Here is a 15,154-nt window from a genome sequence, read left to right as displayed (position 1 = left end):
AATGCAATGGAACATCCCGCCTCCGGACCCGGAAGTAGAATAACGGAGTATGTTGTGATTAAAGTTTGTGAGGTGGAGAATATGGGGAATCTTATTTTAAGGCATTGAGGGCTATAATTCAGCATTTTATTTGATCAAAATCATAGTTATACCCGCGAATACACCGATATTTTCTTTTTGTATAGATAAGGTAATTATGTAATTTGTAACCAGCGTGCTGTTGTCATCATCGACTCGACGGAAGATTTCAGAAAATAGGACTCGTATGTATGAGTGATTACACTCGCATTAATGATTTTGCCAAATTGCACTAGACATTTTCATAATTATCGTCGCTGACAAAGTCGCTGACATGGATTGCGCGGCGCTGGAACAAGATGCCATAAAATTTGCCAAGTCCGCTGTCTTCTACGATCAAAAGGGAAAATATAATGAAGCTGTGTTTTATTATAAGGTAAGAGTTCTTTATGTTTTGCGTTCTAGTTAGCTAGCTGATTGACTAACCTTGTGTGGTGTGTTACGATATGCTACAGCAGTAAAGAATATTTGTTCGTTTCTTTCTTGCTCACAAATGCTGAGTAAGTTAACCTAGCTATAACGTTGGCTTGCTACTTTACAGCTTGTCTGCTGCGTCGCACTAGTGTCAATTTAAAGTTATCCAAATATAGATGGTATGCACGTCATTGTGAACTGAACGCCTGCTTCGGAAACGGTAGCCTAACTACGTTTCCGGCCAGGGTCTTGACGGGTGTGTAAGAAACTCCACAATGATGCTGCCTATTGAATTGACCCCCTTTCACCCTGCAAGTGCCTTGTCTGGTTTCAACATCTGGAATGGCATGTCCCTGGGATTAAAAAAAGGGACCTTATGGGGTAAAACGATATAGTTTCAGGAAACTCCCTATAGGCCTACCTGCACTTTCTGACAGATATTACACAGAGACCTGTGTCAAAAGCATTCTCGGTGTAGTCCTGTTATTTAATGTTTTTAGCCATTTTTCAAATTTGTTGATTCCATATTTGCAGTTGTGTACCTAAATGACATATTGTATGGATATGTCGTGTAAATGCATGTCACTGACCTGGTTTACTTTTGCAATAACATATGTAAGGCTTAATATATTGGATATGTGTAAAGGAAAATGAAATGGAATTTGACATGATTATCAAGCTATGTGGGAAATTCCCAGAGAAACAGTGTTAGTTCTATGATGGTGTGTGATGTGTAATTCTGCTGTGGTAACTCCCATTAAAATGGGATTTCAAGTCATCTGTGTTTGAAATACCGGTATTAATTGTTTAATTTCTGCTAAATTACTTCCAGGCACATCTTCAGCCATTTATCCAGCAGAGTACAATTTGTCATATCTTCAAAAGGAAAATGTAAATGGTGATGTCAATCATGGATAACTGGCTAGTAACCATACTGTATTACAGGGTATGGAAAATACTATTGTCTGCATGCATCTCTGATTTCACTCCCCACAGGAAGCGGCCCAAGCGCTGATCTATGCCGGCATGGCGGGCTCTAAATTGGAGAATATCCAGGACAAAGTCAATGAGTATCTGGACCGAGTTGAGGCCCTGCATACTGTAGGTCTGTCCAAACATTTGAACTGTGGCTCATTTATTACCATTGTTTTCCATCATGAAAACCTTTCTGAATGAAAAGTTAGTCACTAGAAACAAATTTGTGGTGACTGGGCTGTTCCCTGCTTCAGCAGTAACATTTTTCCTTAACTTCTTCAACCTCTAGCACAAAAGTAACACTGTATATGGCTGTGACTCATTTAATCCAGGTTGCAGTAACAGACTAGCATGTGACATAGGTTTTTCTCTAGTTCCATTTATCTACAGGTTCTGGCCTTCATACATTTCCAAATATTTCTGTTTTGCATACACTAATACACTATCTGCACACATCCTTGCAAAGAATAGATCCAACCAATCCATGACATGATGTTTTCATTTGCCAGATGTAAGTTTAATTGACTGATTCCCAGAGTTCAATTACAACTAGTTCCTAGAAATTCTTCAGAGCAATAGGAGAGACACTTCCATTTGGACAGTGTAATGACATCATCATGCACACCAGAAGGTTTCATGTTTACACCCCAGATTGGACTGCTGTTGTTAAATCACTAAATATCCTGGCAAATAAATTTACAACATGTGTATAAAGGTTTCTATAATCATAAAATGGCACCTCCATACTAACAAACCATTTGAAAGAGTGGCACAAAGACAGCCCTTACTGAGCAAAATAAACAAAACCAAGCATCTGGAGTTTGCTGAACCTAATTGGAATTATGACTGGAAGAGAATGCTATGGTCAGATGAGACATAAACATAAATACAGAACATAAACATGCTTTTGGCGGCAAAAGAGGAATGCATGAGAAGCCCCTCATACCTACTGTCAAATATGGAGATGGGTCATTGATGTTTTGGAGATATTTTGCTGCCAGTCATTCAGGGGCACATCGTATTAAACCAAGAGTGCCAATAATTGTGGAACCTGTTTATTTAAAAAATATATATATTTTTATTTGGAATAATGTAAGACTCATTTTTAAAGCACTGTACTTTACACTCACTTTATGTTGGGAAATAAAGTGTATGTCCATAACTGAATTATTTACTGGTTTACAGCATTTTTTTGTGAATATTTATCAATAAATAATAATTATTCTAGAGCCCACTGTAAGTGACATGTACTGGCCTATTCAGTATAGACACATTCTTGACCTCATTAGACCAGTTTTAGTTTGTCTGCTGTATGCTGTCAGACATACCTTCATTTCCCTCCCAAGAGTCTGACGCATCATTGTACTTGTCATTGCCTTTTTTTATTTATTTTTTTATTTTTCCCCCAGTGCAGGCACAGAGCAGCGACCCCCTGAAATCCAAGCACCAGCTGGATCTGGAGAGGGCCTATTTCCTAGTGACCCAGGCCTTTGAAGAGGATGAGAAAGGCAACGGTGATGAGGCAGTGGAGCTGTACACACAAGCCGTGGAACTGTGCATTCAGGCGGTGGGTTACGGGCACCACGTATGCCTCTGTGGCTTGACCATTTTGTGTTGAGCTTATCCTGATCTTGCCATATTAACAGGAACCCTTTGTATGGAGCTGTGTTTGTAAGAGTGTCAGGCACAGTGTATAGGTCACCCTGCCCCTGGACCGATTGCTCCCTGCTTGGATAAAAGCGTCAGCCAAATAACAAATATTTTATACAAATATTTGATACTTGGTAGCAGATCACCAAGTATCAAGGCTGCAGCTGTCAACATACCCTGACAACCCTGCCCTGCTTTTCTTACAGTCTAATGAGACGTCAGACCAAGGCCTACAGGGGAAACTGAAACAGCTGGCACGCCAAGCTCTGGACCGGTACCTCAAGTCTATGTGTGCTTTATATGCTTTGATTAAGAACAGGCATTGTCATGATGCTTAGTCTTTGTTACTTGAGTAAAAGGCAAATCAGTTTTTATGGCCCATAGGTGGAGGTGACTTCAACTACAACATTTTCAGTTTCAGTTCACTTTCCAGTTATCTTTATGAAAGATAACTCCTGGAATACTTTTGAAACTAGCTGTGTGACTTTCAAGTGCGTGCTTCTTGAAAATATGAGTATTTATTTCTTGAATATCTGCTCTTTTTACTGTTAACTGATACTTTTTGCTGTTTCACTATTTACTTTTCTATTTGTTTCCCATACAAATGAATGTACTTATTTAATGCTTTGACTGCTCTCTTTTCAGGGCTGAGGGGCTAAAGGCCTCCGTTTCTAAAAGCACCCCACGAGACAAAGCAGCACCCTCTGCACCCAAAGCCTCTAACCCAGTGAGGCAGTACCTGCCCCTGGGCCCAGATTTCTCCCTGCAGGACCGGACGCAGCCTGTGAGGTCTGCCCAGTCCAGTGACCATCAGGGTCAGCGATACACAGCTGAGGAGATCGAAGTTCTCAGGTGAATTAATGCTCACCACTTGCTCTTCCACAGAAGAAGTGTGACTCGGTGTGTCTTTCTAGAATTGTACTCACATGCTTCAGAAAGTATTCAGACCCCATCACTTTTTATATATATATATATATATATATATATATATATATATTATATATAATATACACAGTCATGGACAAAAGTATTGGCACCCCTGCAATTCTGTCAGATAATGCTCAGTTTCTCCCAGAAAATTGTTGCAATTACAAATGTTTTGGTTTTAATATCTTTATTTGTTTGGCTTGCAATGAAAAAAGAATAGACAAATCCAAATCAGATATAATTTTACACCTAAATCAAAAAAGGGCCGGACAAAAGTATTGGAATATAGCCACTGGCTAATGGCATCCCTACGGTGAAGCATGGTGGTGGCAGCATCATGTTATGGGGGTGCATGATGAATGCAGCCAAATACAGAGAGGTCCTTGAAAACCTGCTCCAGAGTGCACACAACCTCAGACTGGGGCGACGGTTCACCTTTCAGGCAATGACCCGAAGCACACAGCTAAGACAATGTGGGAGTGGCTTCAGGACAAGTCTGCCTGTCCTTGAGTGGCCCAACCAAAGTCCAGACTTAAATTTGCAATTTCATTATGGGTTATTGTGCATAGATTGATTGGCAAAATTGTATCCATTTAAAATGAACAAAATCAAGTGAAGTGAAGTGAAGTGAAGTGAAGGGGTCTGAAGCCACTGTATGTACACACATACATTCTTACTTTTTATTTTTACAGGAGTACTTCCAAGATAAATGGGATTGAATATGTGCCCTTCATGAGTGTCGACCTCAAGGAACGTTTTGCATTCCCGGTTCCATTCACGTAATTTCTGCCAGTTTTTTCCCCTTCATATGAGCTGCTGTGCTTTAAATAACTCCAATATACCACTATACCACTGTGTAGTTGTAATGGAAGACATAGGACTGTGACTTTTCTCCATAGGCTGGCAACATTATATTCAATGGTTTGAAAACAAAGAATGAAATGCTGTGAATTTATTAGTTTTTTGTGTGTGTGGTTTCTCCTGCATCTCAGAGACAAGCGTGGCAACCTAGCCCTGTCCCCGAAGCAGAAAGCCATCTTCTCACGTTGGGTTCGGCCTGATGATATCTGCAACAACCCCACAATGATTTTCACTGTGTCCAGCTTCAGCATCAAACAAGTGAGTGCTACCTGCCCCATCTTTCATATATTCATACAGAGAGCTGAATAAAGATGCTCATTTCGATTCTGTCTTTACTTTTATTTCCCAGACGGTTGTGTCAGACTGCTCATTTGTGGCATCTTTAGCCATCAGTGCAGCATACGAGAGACGGTACAACAAGAAATTAATAACTAGGTAAACCTCCCTTCAATGATGGAGCCTCCTCTCCCTCCTTAATGTGACTTGACAACACTAACACAAAATCTCATTTGGGCCATCCATAAGTTTCTGGAACACTTCTAATTCAAACTTATTCCTGAGCTCGGTGGACACCTATCCAGCCTGATGTACAATATTATCCCGGAAATACATTCATTTCTAAATCTTCCCGTTCTGCTCTGCATTACTGTCCACTTGTTCCGATTCTGTGCAGATAGCTGTAGAAATGACACACTCTGTTTTGTGACTTTGTAATTTCAGCATCATCTATCGGCAGAACAGGAAAGGGGAGCCAGAATACAACCCCTGTGGGAAGTACATGGTCAAACTGCACATTAACGGCGTCCCCAGGAAGGTGTGAGAGGGCTGTATGCTGAGCATTGTGGGAAGGCTTCATGGGTTTGATCAACCCAGAGAGACACTTAACCAGGGGAAAGCATTTGGATGCATGTTCCTGTCACCTGACACTGTTCTTGGGTTTATTCCAAATGTACTTATGGCCCACTCTAAGCACAATATCAGTTAAAATAATGTGAAACGGACTATCCGAGCCAAGGTAGGGGCTAGTGTACGCTGTGCACTGGGTCAATAACACAGGCTTCCCGCTGCCAGGTGATCATTGATGACTACTTACCGGTGGACCGCAATGGAGAGCTGCTGTGCTCATACTCCAGCAACCGGAACGAGCTGTGGGTGTCGCTGATTGAGAAGGCCTACATGAAGGTGATGGGAGGGTATGACTTCCCCGGCTCCAACTCGGTGAGTCCTCCCTCCAACCCCCCTCCCCCCCGCTGCTTTGAGTGTGTGAAGAGCTTTATTCCAGTCCTGCACAGCAGGGGCTGTAGCCTAGACTTAGTGACATGCCTATTTTCTAAAGCGAGCTGCTTTTTAAGCATATTTTTATTGATTCTGTCTACTACAGTATTTGTACTGGTTTTTGATGTCACCCCCTGTGTAACTTTGGGCTTTCTGTCTGTATCCACTTATATTGGTTCCAGCAGTAGTAAGGGACTGCATGTTCAGAAGCGTTTCATTTTTAAAAGGCATGGCAGTTTTGTCAACGTAGCCTCAGATTGTCCTGTCCTCAGTGGCTGAAAAGGTTGTTAGATTATCCTATGGACGGCTTCCATGCATAGCAGAAGGGGTCATTTTAAAACAGAACCGTCCACTTGAGAGTCGCAGGTTTCCAGCTTTCACGCCAGCTGCCATCTTGCTTGCTAAATCGGAGCCGTTGATTGGATGGACCCGTCTGAGCTGACTGTCTGCAGTAAATGCCCCTCGTTGTAAAATACTGCCTTCAGTGACTTTGAGCTTTCCTGCGTATTTTGTTTTTCCGTCTCGGGCAGAACATTGATCTGCACGCTCTCACCGGCTGGATTCCGGAGCGCATTGCTATGCACTCAGACAATCAGGCCTTCAACAAGGACGACACCTTCCGAATGCTCTATCAGAGGTAGGGCATCGTCTTGGGTTTGCTTTACCATCCACAACAAACCGATACCGGCCACCATTGCCACAACATAAAAATCTATTCAAACACGCAAATTCAGACAGGAAAACCAGCTCCACCAGCCTTTGTGATTTGAGGCCAGTTATAGCCTACCCCTAACAGGCTAGCTGCTGCCTTGTCTCCACAGGTTTCACAAGGGCCATGTCCTCATCACCACGGCCACAGGAGTGATGACGGAGGAGGAGGGAGAGCGGTGGGGCCTGGTGCCGACTCACGCCTACGCCGTGCTGGACATCCGGGAGTACAAGGTGAAAGGTCATGGAAATGATAACTGAAAATCGGCCATTTCTCTCTTTCCTCTTCTCCACTTTTTCTTCACATTTTACTGGCAAATGCGACCACCGTTAGCCATGCGTGACTCAAATTGCACGATACGACTCCCAGCACCCCATCGCACACAGAGTAGAGGACTGAAGTCTTACTTTGGCCACGCTGCCTGTGGCTGGTGGTAGGGCGTGCTCACTGCTGTGTTCTGCTCTGTCTGTGCATCAGGGGAAACGCTTCCTCCAACTGAAAAACCCCTGGAGCCACCTGAGGTGGAAGGGGCGCTTCAGTGAGCGGGATGAGAAGAGCTGGACCCCCGAGCTGCTCAAATACCTCAACTTTGACCCCAAAACTGCACAGAAGTTTGACAACGGTAGGTCGGCTGTTACCACCCAACCCCTGTCTTTTTCTAAGCATAGGTTCACTTGACAGGGGGGAGCCTGATATAGGACTATAAATGACTGAATGGCTGGTGGCAAGTGTAAGTGTGAATAAAACTAAAGCTTTAGTGCACTTATGCTCTATATGTGAGTATACACGTGTTGCATGCGTGTGTCCATGTGTGCTTCTTTCTGTCTGTGTGTCTGTGTACGTGTGCATGTGTACGGTAATCGGTTCATATCCATATGAGTGAGCACCTGTGTGCTTTTGTATGCAGATGAAATATCCCATGTGTTTGGCTGTGTGTTCCAGGCGTATTCTGGATCACCTGGGAGGACCTTTGTCAGTACTATGATGTAATCTACCTGAGTTGGAGCCCTGCCCTGTTCAAGGAGTCTTCCTGCATCCACAGGTTTGTCACTGGCATATGCCACCATACATATCTTATTCCAAAGATAAAGGTGGCTTGTAGCCTTTTGTGCATTTGGATGTGGGTCTGGATAGTAGTCTCTGCCTGCCTCAGAACATTTAAGGTACATGACTGGGACCCGCAAGGTTGGTGGTTCGATCCCCGGTGTAGCCACAATATGATCCGCACAGCCTTTGGGCCCTTAAGCAAGGCCCTTAACCCTGCATTGTTTCAGGGGAGGACTGTCTTCTGCTTAGTCTAATCAGCTGTAAGTCACTCTGCATAAGAGCGTCTGCCAAATGCCATTAATGTAATATGTAATTACAACTGCAGCTCAGTCAAAGGTTTGTGTCCTAAACCACTTTTCCTAGAATGGTGCGTTATCTGTTGCCTGTTACTGAACTGGACTGGGTTGAGATGGACATCTTCATCCGTAACGGTTGTTGTGCTGACACGTGCTGTCTTTGCTCTTGTGCTCTACAGCAGCTGGGATGGAAAGCAGGGACCGGTGAAAGATGCCTACAGCCTAGCCAACAACCCTCAATACAGACTGGAGGTGCAGTGTCCACAGGGGGGCGCTGCAGTCTGGGTGCTCCTCACTCGGCACATCACAGACAAGGTACTGTACTGAATACTGACAATCCCGCTAATATGACAGACTACTGTGCTTGACTATTGTAAGTCACTGAAAATTTGGACTGAATGCACCTTCTGACTTGCTGACTGCAATAATTATGTATAGTGTGTGCTATAGGTACTGACAAGACAATGTTTGATGCTGTCTTATGTAATCCTTTTTTTTTTTTTTTTGCTTTCACTATTAAGGATGACTTTGCTCAAAATCGGGAATTTATCACCTTAGTTGTGTACAAAACCGATGGGAAGAAGGTTTACTATCCAAGTGAGTATCTTCTGAAATGGAAGGGTTATGATTATAGCCCCTTAAGTAACATTGGATTGTCCCACTATTTCCTTAATTTATGCACATTACCATCAGTACCATAAATACCAGAGCTTCACCTTCTCAGTGTCTGTACAATATGTTCTGCCTTCTCATTACTTGTAGCTGTTGGAGCTCCTGACATTAGATGCCTAAGACAGGCCACCTTGGGCATGCCTTAATTACCCTGCTAGCCTTAATCTGTGAGCTCCTTTAATGCGAGAGTTTATTCATTCATGACTGTGTGTGTACACTGTGTGTATACCTGTGTTCCCTCTCAGCTGACCCTCCTCCCTATATTGACGGGATTCGGATCAATAGTCCGCACTACCTGACTAAAATGACGCTGACCAGTGGAGGGACCCACACCTTCACCCTGGTGGTTTCTCAGTATGAGAAACAGAACACGATCAACTACACGCTGAGGGTAAGGCCTGCCACTCAGAAAGCCTGCTCGTTCAGCATTCTCAGTACTGAGCAATAATAATAATAATAATAATAATAATAATGGATCAAATTGACGTTCATAAAGCACTTCTCGTGATCTGAAAGTACTGTACAGTGAAAGAGAAGGTCAGCACAGCCCTCCTGGGTGAGACATGGTCATAACTCTCAGTACACATGAGGAGAGGTGGAGAAGAATGGAGATATTAAAGCATTTTTTCACCATGGCTATGTCTTGGGCCTGGGTGAGAATGGATGGGTCGGGATGGGAGGGTTGTATGGTAGTTGTGTAGCTTTGAGATGTATGAATGGTTAATGGACCCAGAGGTCTATGGTGCATTAATTAGCATAGCCTTCCTCCAGCACACAGGATTCTGGCTCTCTTCACAACAAAAGGAAGAAGAGAGAGAAGCAGAAGGGGACGTGGAAGCGCATGGCTCCGGCATTATGCCATCTGTTCTACATTATTTCTACTATATTAATATCTGCTCATTTAGAAATCACAGTCTCCGTCTCTGTTTCTTAGCAGTGGCACAAAGCGTGTTTACCCTTTTCCGAAGAGAAGGTGACACAAAAGCCATTCCCTGCTTCTGCGGGAATGCTGCTGAATGGATGTTTTGTCATTAATACTGTTGAAGTAGAATAGAATTGCACACTTCTGATGCAGTTAAAAAGGGCCGGGAATGTTCACACTGAAACACAAAAGTTATAGCAGTCCGTAACGAGGCATTACCCCATTAAAGCAGGGGTTCCTAACCCTGACCCTGGGGCCCTCCTGTGCGTGCAGGACCACGGTTAGGGATGTCTGCTTTAAAACAACTAGTCCGATGTTGAACGAAGACTGTCACAGACAGTATAGACACTCATGATACATCCGCAGAACTAGCTAATCACAAAAACTCTTTTAATTTCATCAGGTGTATTCTGGATGCAAGTTTAATTTCTCCAAGATCCCAACACCCTTCACTCATTCCAAGAGGGTAAGGTCTCAGTCGTCCTAGGTAATATGTTTCTTAACAAAAACGAATGACTAAGTCAGGGGTCTGTGGTGATGGAGTGTTTAGTATAAGCCTCTGTGCTGATGGAGTGTTTAGTATAAGTCGCATTCCCCGTTTTCTTACAGGTAAATGGGCAATGGAAAGGAGCTAGTGCTGGAGGGTGTGGGAACTATAAAGAGTCTTACAAACACAACCCCATCTACCAGTTCAACTTGGAGAAAGCAGGGCCTCTGCTGATTGAGCTGAGGGGGTCCAGGTGAGAACAGTCACAGTACCACTCCATTCCACCAGGGGGCAACCATTCCATTGGAACTTGTGGATAGCTATGATGCCGCCTTGTATTTTGTGTTTTCCATTCAGTAGCCTATCCCCACTTCTCGATCAGGACTGATTTGCAAAGCACACTTTCCCATCTGCTGGTGGTGTGGGCACTAAGGGATACGGTGAACCTTTGATCACAGCAGACATTTGACATTCCTGGGGATGGGGGGTCTCCATGACCTTTCACATGTAGGTCACAGTGTGCCTTATACAGACTTCACAGAGAGGGCACTCCTGCTGGTGTGTGGAGTGTGGTGTGGTGTGGCTCATACAGACTTGACAGAGAGGGCACTCCTGCTGGTGTGTGGAGTGTGGTTTGGTGTGGCTCATATTGGGATGCAACGTATCAAAATGTTTTCAAACAGGTGCAAACGCATGCAACCATCTGACAGTTCTTTAATACATGTATACTACACCAAGTTAAATATGTTATCCCAGTTCAAGCAGTTTAAATGTGTTTTTGTTTGTTTTTTTGGCTGGTTAGAGGGAATTAAAAACTTGGAACCAGACTCACCCACTCCCAAAATGTTTGTACTGACCACAGAAAGTAGCTTTTAGGGTTTCTTGTTTCTGGTGTCTCAGTTTAGTACATGGCAGTGGACTCTAAATCCTGCATCGCTTATTCATGTGCATTATTTCCCTGTCCTCAGGCAGTACAGTGTTGGGTTTGAGGTCCTGACCGTGTCCACTGTGGGAGACCCAGGACCTGCTGGCTTCCAGAGGAAAAGCAGTGGAGATTATCGGTAAAGTTTTTGAGGGCAAGGTATTGGCGGGAAGCAGAGCTAGGAAAGTAACAGGGTGATGTAATGGCACCCCATTTTCTAGTTACCTGTGAGCTGGTGACAAATTGAGAATTTGGCTGATGGGCAATGGATGGAAGTGATCTTGCCTAGCATCTCAAACACTGCCATTACTCTTTTCACCATATCACTCATTTCTGCCATCAGTGAACGGTATTTACCATCACTGATCAACAGTATTCAACATTTATCCAAACGGACACTCCACAGTCACAATTTCACTTTTTGGGGTAAATAGGAGGGTTTGTAATATCTACTTTTTATCTGTTCATTAAGAATAATTATGGTCAACCTGGCTGATGATAACTTTTCCCACTTTTCTCAGAAGTCAGGAGTTTGCCTCTGTCCTTGAGCTCATGTAAATAAACTGGGGCCAAACTACATGTGAGAAAATACTTCTAGTCAGGTCACACTTGAGTTACTTTTGCTTCCAGGTTTGTTGTCTGTACCTCTATTTTTATCCTGAGGCACGTCCAAGGTTTTTGGTGTGATTATCCCAGATTCATCAAAGTTTTAATAACATTGCCTTGGCCAGGTCAGCTTTTCTCTGTTACAGTCACTTTCCGGATGAAATAACCTCTCCCTTTCTCCCTGACCCAGGTGCGGTTTCTGCTACATGGAGGCTGACCATGTTCCGCCAGGCATTTACAACGTCATTCCTACCACGTTCCTGCCCAAGCAGGAGGGCCCCTTCTTTTTAGACTTCAGCAGCTCCTCCCCCCTCCGAGTGTCCCAGCTCCAGTGAGGGGTGAGGGGTGCCCATGTCCTCCAGATGGCCCAGCTGGCCGAGGTGGTACCCAGTACCCACAGGCCAATCGATGGCCTCCTCTCGGCAGCCTGCGCAGGACACACTTTCCTGGTGTGGTAAAGCCCAGCATATCACCGGACAGAGCTGCGGACATGTTATTAAACCAAAAAAAACACAAAAACACAAATTCAGGATAATGGAACAATCATTGCCGCTGTTGGAGGGAGAGAACAACCATCTGATTTGCCATATATGGTATGATTATACCCCATTTCATTATTTGCTATTTTCAGTGATTTTACTTGCTACACTGTCAACCATGCTTTCTGGCTTCAATCAAATTCATTTAATAATGTTCAATCACATTTAGTCTCATATTCCAGAGGCCTACCAGTCCTTACCAGAGGCCACCACAGTGTGAGGATAAATTGAGTCCACTGTAACAAATGAAGCGATATAAAGAAAGCATTCAAAACTGGCAGTGCTAGCTTTTCTCAGGAGACCGAAACAAACACAGGGAGCTGTTTCTTGGAGACAAAGTCCTTCTTGCTCCATGGCTTAAATACTGCACTTCTTTTCCAGATGTGAAAATACATGTATACGTGTTATTCTTTGGTGTGGGCTGATTTTTTTAAGGGCTTTTCACTGTTATGTGCTGCACAAGTGACAAATGTTCTCTAAGCAATCATAGGTCCCTCTGTCTCAGTAAGGCATTGGGGGGCTGTGGTGATGCCAGGATAAACAATGACCTGCTCAAGGGGAGAGTGAGAGAGAAAATTTGGTCAGTTTTCATTTGAGAACTATGTGCATCTACGTACATTACTCTGTGAAACTGCTTATAGGGCATGGGTTCAGGTTGTGCATGCTGTCTGTTACTCATTATAGTCAAGTAATTTGAATCGGACATCCTTCTTTGAGTATTTGTCTTCTGCCAAACCCTGCATTACAGTTTCTACAGTTTTCTCTGATTTCGGCTAATTTCAGCTGTATTCATTTTACTGATCTAAAATCATGACTCTCATCTTATTGTGTTTTGATAGGAATCTATCACCGTTGTTTTCATTTCAGGGGTAAACAATACGCGGTCGAATGTCTCTAAATGCAGTGGGACATTAGGGCTTTAATGCAGTTCTGTAATGAGTTGTAGTCGACTGCTTGAGCACCATCCATCAAGTACAGTGGAATGTCAGAGACATGAAGAGAGAATTTAATTTCTGGGTTAGGATGGTTCTGGTTAAAAAAATGTTTTTAAAATGGGGGTAATTTTGTTAAATGGGTAATAAACTTTTGCCCTACTTCAGTGATGCTAAAAATGTTGAACAGACCGTGAAAAGCAAGATTGGGCACCAATACTGCCGTGTTGACTTGCCCTAGTTTCACTGTTTGAAAACAGCTGAAATCAGCAAAACATTAGAGTAATTAAAGTCATGGGATAAAGCAAAAACAAAGATAGCTAAAGTTAAGAGTGGGAGAGGAAAACCGTTCCCCTGGGTGGGATTTCTCATTGGAGAGATGGCAATTCTGAGTCTGCCCACACACTCCATAGGCTCCTGTGGACTGGAGACTAGACCTGTTATTGGTCCTGAGAGGATGGGTGGGTGGAGCTCAACCCTTTTTTCTGGTCATCTGCTAATGTCCGCTCCTCAGGCAGACACTGGGAGGAAGGAACCGGGGGCTGCTAGGAGGATGGGGTGCGGATAAGCAGCACTTTGTGGTGAGAAATGCCAGGTGTTGTGTGCTAATTACAGAAATGCAGCCCTTTGTTCACTTTATAAAAAAAGTAGCCCAGTGAAACTGAGGTGAGTAAGAAGCCATGGAATGGAGAAAGTGCTGCACTTCACCTGTGGGAAAGAGTGAGACATATTTCCTGACTGCTGCTTTTTCTCCAACACCGATTGCGTGTCCATTGGCCAAGCGTAAGGGAATGTGACATTTGTGTAACTGACCGCTGGGCTGGCACTGCTTTTTTCAGAAGGTATTGACCTACATTGCATTTACCTTCACCAGCAACGTCAGCTGCTGAAGCTTTTCAGTTGTGTTTTTCACTAGGTTTTTCACCATGTGCATGCATACATGTACAGCACTGGAGCATGGCGAGTGATAAGATTTACAATATTATTTGTTTATATAGATGGTGAATGTTGAAAAGGAAGAGCAGCTCAGATGAACTGGTCCCAAAACGTCTCATCCTTGTGCTGTGGTGTAACTTACCTTCAGCTTTAGTAAATACAACACAATGAGATATACTCAATATGTCCATCCAAGGGCATTCTGATATTAATACTGCACCATGCAGCCAAACAATTTTGTACTTTCATTTTCAAGCAGACTTTCTTTGTGTAGGCATCAACTATTTAATTAATTATAAGGAAATAAGAATTGAAAAGCAAGGTGTGGGGAAAATAATATATGTATGTAATTTCTGGTTGATACATGACTACTATCATGTACGCATGCTTTGTTTTATTTAAATGCCATGAAATTGCACTACATTCATGTAAAGATATAGAATTTGCAATGTTGTTTATGTGTTTACTCTATCATTACAAAAATTTGGGGAAATTGGAGAAATATGAATGTATTTGATCTGTGTTTTGTCTTAGATTTTTAAATTGGCTCAAATAATGGTCACATATTGAACATCCAACAAACAGGGTAATTATGAATAGGATTGAATTAATAAACCGCAAAGAGAAAATACAATTATTAAGTGCGGGAGGTTAATGAGTCTTCTGGGTTTTTAATCCCATTTATTTACACATCCCAGGCCATTTCGCCTATGCCTGAAACTTAACTGTGCAAGTCAGACTATCCTGAACACACCTGGAAATACCCAGTCACAACTCATTTTTTCTTCATGTGAAAACTGCAATAAAATCTCATTTCTGATCTAATTTCAAATTTTGTTTCTTTTTCACCTGGTCTCTGATGAGTGAGAGTAGCATCTAATTTCACCTGCACAAGTTCATATAAGG

The 15,154-nt window shown here is 43.1% G+C and overlaps 1 protein-coding gene across 1 annotated transcript; it reads left to right on the top strand.

The window, feature by feature from the left end:
* Nucleotides 1–43: 43 nt before the first annotated feature.
* Nucleotides 44–15,073, top strand: capn7 (calpain 7). Its single transcript, XM_061260156.1, has 21 exons — nucleotides 44–454; nucleotides 1,489–1,597; nucleotides 2,877–3,034; nucleotides 3,324–3,391; nucleotides 3,763–3,969; nucleotides 4,737–4,823; nucleotides 5,037–5,163; nucleotides 5,255–5,340; nucleotides 5,626–5,719; nucleotides 5,977–6,123; nucleotides 6,711–6,817; nucleotides 7,002–7,122; nucleotides 7,367–7,511; nucleotides 7,832–7,931; nucleotides 8,412–8,547; nucleotides 8,754–8,829; nucleotides 9,150–9,295; nucleotides 10,230–10,292; nucleotides 10,436–10,566; nucleotides 11,282–11,374; nucleotides 12,032–15,073. The coding sequence occupies exons 1-21, from the start codon at nucleotides 353–355 to the stop codon at nucleotides 12,174–12,176; spliced, it is 2,448 nt and encodes an 815-aa protein (XP_061116140.1). The 5' UTR covers nucleotides 44–352; the 3' UTR covers nucleotides 12,177–15,073.
* The last annotated feature ends 81 nt before the right edge of the window (nucleotides 15,074–15,154 follow it).

This window comes from Conger conger, chromosome 1, assembly GCF_963514075.1.
Source record: "Conger conger chromosome 1, fConCon1.1, whole genome shotgun sequence".
Taxonomy (NCBI): domain Eukaryota; kingdom Metazoa; phylum Chordata; class Actinopteri; order Anguilliformes; family Congridae; genus Conger; species Conger conger.
The sequence above is the reverse complement of the archived record's forward strand: the minus strand, read 5'-3'. Positions and strand labels throughout refer to the sequence as shown.

Coding starts and splice junctions, on each gene's coding strand:
- capn7 (XM_061260156.1), top strand. CDS start 353: ATGGATTGCGCGGCGCTGGAACAAGATGCCATAAAATTTGCCAAGTCC. Junction 5,341..5,625: donor AACAAGAAATTAATAACTAG/GTAAACCTCCCT, acceptor TTGTAATTTCAG/CATCATCTATCGGCAGAACA. Junction 5,720..5,976: donor TTAACGGCGTCCCCAGGAAG/GTGTGAGAGGGC, acceptor TCCCGCTGCCAG/GTGATCATTGATGACTACTT.